Source organism: Gekko japonicus, unplaced genomic scaffold (assembly GCF_001447785.1).
Source record: "Gekko japonicus isolate JY-2015 unplaced genomic scaffold, Gekko_japonicus_V1.1 scaffold1347, whole genome shotgun sequence".
NCBI classification, from domain to species: Eukaryota; Metazoa; Chordata; class Lepidosauria; order Squamata; family Gekkonidae; genus Gekko; species Gekko japonicus.
The window spans coordinates 143286-151492 of NW_015171544.1; the positions used below are offsets into that span (position 1 = coordinate 143286).

Consider the following 8207-nt stretch of genomic DNA (forward strand, 5'->3'; position numbering starts at 1 on the left):
ATCTGTTTCATTCATCTTACCGATATCCGTGATGGCATGCTTCAGTACTGAATGAGCAAATCTGTACTTCAAAAGTTAGTGATATTATTCTCTGAGATCTGTAATCTTTCTGGGATCACTGATACAGTTTTAAAGAGAAGTCTTTATCTTTTGCAAGAGTTCTCTTTTAGTAAATTTGGAAAGAAATCCTCTTCCTTTCTGGTATTTAGAAAGTCTGGCAAAACCTTGACATGAGTCAAGCAGGTTAATGATTAACTGAAATAAATGGTCTGCCTTAATGAATTGTGGGCTGTAACCCAACATTATAACATACTCCTGTCAGGCAGGCACAGAGAGATCACAGCAAGCTTTTAAAGAAGTTGTTCTTAGGCCTCTGTTGAAGTGAGAATGATACGTGGTATATTGCACAGCTCTTCTTGGACCAGGTAAGATACTATGGTGGGTTGAACTGAGATAATAATGTGGTTTTCTGTGTTATAACGTATCAAAAGAAAAATGTGATGTGCCTTTAGCTGTGATCAGACAGGTTTTCAAGAGAAATTTAAGAACCAGAATTTCACTTTTTCATGTTGTGGTAAATTTATTTTACTTATTACACTTACTAACTTCATTCTCTGCTGAAGAGCACTCAAAACAGTGTACAAAAGTTAAACAATAAAATGCAATTAATGGTGAGAGCACTGTATTCAATATAAATTCTATTGTATATTAGTTTTTAATAATCTCTGTCATATTTCATATGGTCCTTGCTTTCATCTGGCAAAGAAACAGAACTCTTTGCCACAGGTAACGCCCTCCTTCAGCTTTGTACACTTTTACTGGATCAGTTTTAACATGCACTTTACAGCAAAACACCCTATAGTGTCTCATGGATGTAGTTTGCTTAAGGTATATTAAAAACTGAACATGTAAAAACGAAGGTAGAAGTGAGTTCAGCTCTGCAATGTACTGTATAAACATAAAGAAAGCTGTTTAACATATGAAAAATCCCAAGCACTTTTAATTTTAAGTTCCACACATTCTTAATAGGTCTAGTTTTCAATGTTAATTAAAATGTTACTTGAAATGTTTATTAAAAGTTCTAAAGCACTTATTTAATTTTTTTAAAAATCATATTACAAATGATTACAAATCAGAACTGAAAAATAATTGAAATAAAGTACATTTTAAAATACATTATTTTAAAAAAAAAATACAACTGAAAAATGGAATTAAAATTTATAAATACATACATCCATGATTTACCTCTCATTTAATCATGATAACCATTGCTCCCCATTGAGCAATTAATTGAAGTATTAAGCTTCCTACCCCAGTGATTCTGGGCTGTCCTCATGAAGAACAGGAAAGCTTGTGTAACTCTAAATAGTGCTTCTCTAAAATCTCAGAGAACAGGCTTGCAAAGATCAGTAGTTTTTCAGGACTGTCTACTGACACACACCTTAGAGATGACACACCCCCTCCAGCCCTGCCTACAGCACACTGTCTTCTGTGCCAGGATGATCTCTCTCTCTCTCTTTCTCTCTCTGATCTTATGCTTCAAGTGGATTGATGCTTAGAATATTACAGGATACAATCTGTACTTTCAGAACTATTTAGGAAGCTTTGACTCTGAAATTATGATGATGACAAAGTAACTTGGTTGTTGTCAATGCATAGTTGGGTGATATCCTGAGAATTTAAGGAAACTCAGTTTCTTATCACATGTCATTGCAAGGGATGCATACACATACACTATATATAAGGTAAATAGATAAACTGTACTGAGATTATCCAACTGACATCTATTACCTACTTTGTTAAAGTGATTCGTGTATTTAGAGTTCTAGCAGCTCTGCTGTGGGGAAAGGGAAACACAAGAAAAGAATTTCCTATGGTATGTTATCTCACTGTATATGCAAACTGATCATTAGGAATCAATCAATATATCTAATTCTCAACATAGCCCCATCTGTTGATACTTAAATCTGTGGATCAGGGCCATGGAGAGAGAAAGGAGATGTTTCTACAAACCTGGGGGAAGGCCAGGTTTGCAGGAAAACCCTAAAAGTTAAAAAAGAAATTTTTAAAAACAAAAATGACCCCAACAATTCTTTATAGGCAGACAGGAGGCATGTGAGGAGGAGGGTTTGGAAAAAGAAGACGAAACCACTGCTGTCTGCCTCACTCATCTGCTGAGGCATTGATACTGGAGAGGGACGGGGAAGAAGAGAACCCACTGCCCCTCCCAGCTGGTGAGGCAACAATGCCCCACCACTGGTGTTAAAACTGGAGGTGGGTGGGGGAGAGTCTGCAGGATTCCCCAGCCATCCCTGGGGCCGAGGCAGTGACACTCTCTCCATGTCCTGCAAAGGCAGCAGTGCTGGAGGCAGGCTGGGGAGGGGGCATGGAAGTGATTGCTCTCCACCATGCAGAGGTGGCAGCACTAGCGGCAGGAGGGAGGGAATAGGAACAGAGGCCTGAGCCATGGGCGCAGCCTGGTGAGCAGGGTGTGTGACAGAGAATGGGTGGGGGAGACAGAAAGGGGGGGATGAGGTACAGAAAAGAGATGGGAGAGAAAGGAAAGGTAGAGGTAATGGGATGCCTAATTCTCAACATGGCCCATCTGTGGATACTTAAATCCACAGACTGAGGCCATGGGCAGATATTTCTACAAACCTGAGAAAAGCCTCAGGGCTGCAGAACCCCCCCCCCCCAAAAAAAAAAAAACTTTAATAGTGAGGGAGGGGGAAATGAGAAGCCCTTGTCGGTCCCCTGCTTATATTTTATAAATATTTCATTTTTACAAAAGGGAACTGCCCAAATTTTATCCACAGCTGGTTAGCTTGATGCCAGAGAACAATCATAAAAAGGTCCGGTCAAAATTCTACTAATGTCTATTCAGTGCATCCTACTCCTAGGAAAGTGTTCTAAAGGATGGCACTGCATTATTGCATTGTGACAATAGTTGGAGCTCTGAAAATTTCAGAGCAAAATAGATGTTTGTTTTCTGGGAGGGAACCTCTCATATGATGAAGCACCTTGGATTCTCCTCTTTTCCCTTTAACTGATATTCAGCTGCTTTCTTTCTGGAGCATATTTAGTCCTTGGTCAGTATGGGATTTTTAGACCCCCCCCCCCAATTTGGTTATTTTACTAAGAAGTCATATTTTTCAGAATACATGGTTCTGCGGCTTTCATCATCCACCCAGGGACCAGTCAATTCATTGAACATAGTGATGCTGTTAGAAGTCACTCTGCCAAAGCAGCCAATAATGTTTAAATATAAAATACAAAAAAGTATACAGGTAAAGGTAAAGGTTCCCTTGCTCGAAAGCCAGTCGAATTTGACTCTAGGGTTGCAGTGCTCATCTCCGTTTCAAAGCCAGCGCTATTCGAAGACATTTCCGTGGTCAGAATGACTAAACACCAAGGCGCACGGAACGCTGTTACCTTCCCACCGAAGTGGTACCTATTTATCTACTTGCAATTTCTTGCTTTCAAACTGCTAGGTTGGCAGGAACAAAAAAGTATACAGCTGCCTAAATGGAACTTTACAATTTCTTTGTATAACCCATTTTTAGATGCTGGAGTTGGTTCAAGATAAACAGAGGGCAGTTCTGTTGCTTATTTTAAACCAACACTCCTTCTAACTACAAATGGGGTCTCAGGTCAAAGATAAGGAAGAAGCTTCGTTTGACCTGATCTGTGTGCTGACTGAGACTTTTACAGCCAAAGGCTCTTGCACTGTTGAAATATGTCTAGTATATCAGACTCCAAACCCTGCTGAGACTGCAGAACTACTCAGCACAAACTTAACCGTTTCTCCAAAAATTCATATCTATTTTATTTATTTATTTGAGTTTTACCCCACCCTTCCAGTGGGTAAACTTAATTAATCAAAAGGAGATTTCAACAAGGGGTGTTTCAGCCACACATTGCTCTAGCCAATGTGAAAAAGATGTTTTGCATTAAGACCTTCACTTTGTTGTACCAGAATATTCCTTGATAATTTCTGAAGGAGGGTTTTTTTTTGTCTTTTTGAAATGTATCCCTTGATAGGAAGTTATCTAAATTCCAGATACAGATATAAATTTCTCCTATGCAATACTTTAAACAAGATTTAAAGGCTACAAAATCTTTACATAGTCCCATGGATTTCATAGTAGAATGTATATACAGCTAGCATATTTTGGTATAACCAGGGATATGTGTTGTAATTCTATAGCTGGGCATCCTGGAGAACTAATTGTGTCAACTGACAAGTACATCTGTGTTCAGCTATGCTGAATGTATGGACTTTCCTGTGGTTTCCATGTATGCTTCAATAGTGGGAAAGTGCCATGTGCTAGAAAAGATGTACATGGGGCGGTGCTCTCTGCAATGGGAAAATGCTTATTGATAACAGAGGTCCATATTTTCATGGAAGCGTCTGTGCTCACAAACATCAGTTTAATGTGCTTACAGTTATACAATAATGAGTCAATTAGAATATAGAGCTTTATGCCAACAATGTCACATCAGTATTATTCTCACAGAAGGCACAAGGATATCCATTTATAAGGCTTGTGAGCTTGTCTCTCTAAAATTACTGAATAGAAGTTGATTTAAATAGCAGGGGATCTACATCAGCTATGCTGAAAACATCTGGGAGTAGCTGCACGTACCAACATCACCAGAAGCTATGTTTATGCAGTTTAAATTTCATTTCCTTGAAGAAGATTTTTTCCTATTGGTGAAAAACAAAGAGGACACAACCATCAGAACTTTTGATGAGGGATAGCTCATTTCTGTACAAATATATTATTTTTTACCAGTTTACTTATTCTGTGAATAGAGTCACCAGTTCTGAGTTGGGAAATACCTGGAGATTTTGGGGGTGGAGCCTGAGGAAGCAGGGTTTAGAGCGGAGAGGGACTTCAGTGGGGTATAATGCCATAGAGTTCGCCCTCCAAACTGGCCATTTTCTGCCTGGAGATCAGTTGTAACAGCATGTGATCTCCAGCCACCACCTGGACATTGGCAGTCCTGTCTATGAATCTCAGCACACCTCTCTCCAGGAGGCTATACCTGCATGCATTATACAAATGCCTTTTTTAATTACAGTTTTCCTAATTTAAGTCAAGAGATGAGTCCTCTGGAAAAGAATTACACCACTTTGTCTTCAAGAAACCACATAGTAAGTTGATAAAGCTGCAGTTGTTTAAAATGCATATTGTAACATTAAAAAAAATGATGCGTGCTTGGATCTTGGATGTCAGGAAAGCTTTTCAAATATTCCATCATTTCCTTTCTGGAACAACTCAGTTGCCCTGGATCCAGAATCTTGGTGACCTAATTAAAAACATACTTGGTTCCTGTTTTTGCAACAGATGAAGCTTAGAAAACAAGAAGTGGGATTACTTTTCAAAACAGAGGCTTGTTACATGATATACTGAATTTATAGAAGCAGAATGACTTCATTAATCAGGTTTTCCTTTCTTGTTAACATATGGGTTTGCCATATAACTAAATCTTATGTCAGCTTTTTTGTTTTTTTGTGCTTCGATAAGAGGTTTCCAAAGGAAACCCACAGTGCTAAATCAGACCATGACAAATCTGCATACAGCAGATCTTGAAATGTTAAAAGTAGTAAACATAGAACAAACTGGTGCTTATGGGTACAAGGAAGTTAAACTTTTCCAGATTTGTCTGGAGTTAATTAATGCTTATTAAAGGCTACTGTGCATTTTATGAATTAACTAGGGTATATCGGTTACAATCTATACCAATTATAAAAGACTAACTTTGTTTTAGGGATCTCTTCGGCCCTGGCACCAATGTTACTACAGCGATTTGACTTGCCCTATCTGCCTCCAGGCGGCTAATTTCCCAGTAGAAACTAACTGTGGACATTTATATTGCGGTAAGTATTGTTATTTTTTCCAATTATTGTGCTTTAAAACATATAGCAACATCAATGCTACATTCAATTATAAAAGAAAACACTTCACAAAATATTGTTTCTTGTTTTGTATGTCTGAAGTTCATGTAGACCTCAAAATTAAGAAAAGGCTTTTAAAAAAGAGAACTGGGAAATTTCTCATTAAATAAAATTAAAGGATATACAAGAAAGGAACTCACATTAATTCAAGTTAATTAATTTGGTCTCACAAATTAAAAACTTTCTCCCTTGCTGTCAACACAGACAGATATTTGATCCAGCTCTGAACAGCTCTACTGTGTTTGGATTTTTAGCCTTGCAAGGCTGCCTTTGTGGCAACAAAAAAGGCCCATCAGGACTACAGCAGGTTTGCCAGCCCCCCAACCTTCCCCAGAGGAAGAAGTTTTACAGGTCTATGATGTTTTACTGTATGATGGCCACATGCACAGATTGCTTTAAAAGAGACTAAGACAGATTCATGGAGGAGAAGTCCATCAATGGCTACTTGCCGTGGTAACTGAAGGGGGCCTCCCTATACAGAGGCAGCAAACCTCTAAACACCAGTGCTGGGAGGCAGCAGCAGGGGAGGGCCTCAGGTTCTCTGCCCTGAGTGCTTGGCCTTCTGAAAAGTACTGATGCAGTGATTTCAGCTCATACTTTTATTAAAGGTGCAGAACAAGACACCAACACCAGCTCCCAGGCCGGCTTATATTCCCACTCCCAAAACACACCCCACACCAGCGATAGGTTAATTACAGTGGTCAGGCGTTCCATAGGTCCTTCTTGGATCCTAGCCCTCAGATAGGTGCGGGCCAGGATCTGCGCGGACCATTGTTCTCAGGAGCGAAGCTCGGTGGCTTTGCATGACCTTGTGGAGACCCGGCCTCGCACGCGGTCGGACTTCAATACATAACACCTTCCAAGGCAAGTAGTTGGCTGCTGTGTAGTAAGGTGGACTAGATGGACTACTGGTCTGATCCAGCAGTCTTTACTTATGATCCAGTTAGGGTTGCCAGTTCCGGGTTGGGAAATACCTGGAGATTTTGGGGGTGGAGCCTGAGGAAGGTAGGGTTTGGGAAGGGGAGGGACTTCAGTGGGGTGTAATGCCAGAGTTCACCTTCCACAGCAGCCATTTTCTCCAGGTGAACTGATCTCTGTCACCCGGAGATCAATTGTAATAGTAGGAGATCTCCAACCACCACCTGGAGATTGGTAACCCTAGATCCAGTACTGAAAATATGTGATTCAAAGTGACATCCAGAGTAATTGTACATGCCATCTGTTTATCGTCATAGCATCACAGTTTCTATGTCTGTTATATAAGATAGAGCAACAAGTTTTTCATTCATCCATATTACATGCTGAAAAGTTTTGCAATATCCAGGAAGTCTTCAGAACAATAAACAGGAAACAGATACCACTCTGGCCCAGAGTGTCCGCTCTGTACTGGAGTCTGTGATATAGGCAAAAGGCCAACAGAAACAGACCAAAATAAAAGTATTTGCCATACAAAAATGTACAACAATTCACTGTCAATTTGAATTGTAACACTTAAGGGCTGAGAACTAACTATTTCCTAAATTGCTAGGAAACAAAATTCCGTTCAGTGCCAGTTACCCTGCAATTTTCACCTTAAAACTTCCTAGAACTTACATTTATTTTTATTTCTCAATTTCAAAATGTTAAGAGCATCCAAACTCACAATATCTAAAAGGTTACACTCATTTAAAACAAAAACAAAAACCATCCTGAATCATGTGCAAGATCCATTGATGGATGGAATGTATGTTTCTCCCACAGTTAAAATGTGGCAAAATCTCATTGCCATTAATGCCTACCAAAAAGATACTGGGAGGTATTTTGGCAACATTAACAATATTCCTATTGAGTCATGCTTTTACTTCATCAGTATGGTGGGTGCCAGTTTGTTTTTGTAGATGGTGAAGGGAAATAAACCTCTAAGGCTGCACATTTGGTCATCTATTACTTCCTGTCTGACAGCAGGCCAGCACACCAGAGCAGAGCAGCAAGGCTTCCAGTGATGGTGCAAAGGGAAGCCTCATATTATCATGGTTTTGTTAGGACCAAAGCCCTGCCTGTGGTGGGAGAACAGCTGCCACTTACACTACTCTGTCAGCATGGGAGATGTCAGTCGATCTGCATCATTTCCAACGGATTATCAGAGAGTCCCCATCTCTACCAGGACCAAAACTGTGTTGTACCAGCAAAATGTTACAAGTGACTGGTTCAGGACTTTTGGAATGCAAGTATGGCAGAATTGCATGGCTTTGTCCCACTTTCCTGC

The 8207-nt window shown here is 39.8% G+C and overlaps 1 protein-coding gene across 1 annotated transcript in view; it reads left to right on the plus strand.

The window, feature by feature from the left end:
- Positions 1-5107: 5107 nt before the first annotated feature.
- LOC107117533 (E3 ubiquitin-protein ligase RNF170-like) overlaps positions 5108-8207 on the plus strand; it is an 11273-nt gene continuing 8173 nt past the window's right edge. The window contains exons 1-2 of the mRNA XM_015419671.1: positions 5108-5158; positions 5776-5884. Coding sequence (XP_015275157.1) covers positions 5108-5158; positions 5776-5884 — 160 coding nt within the window. The remainder of the gene's footprint in view (positions 5159-5775; positions 5885-8207) is intronic.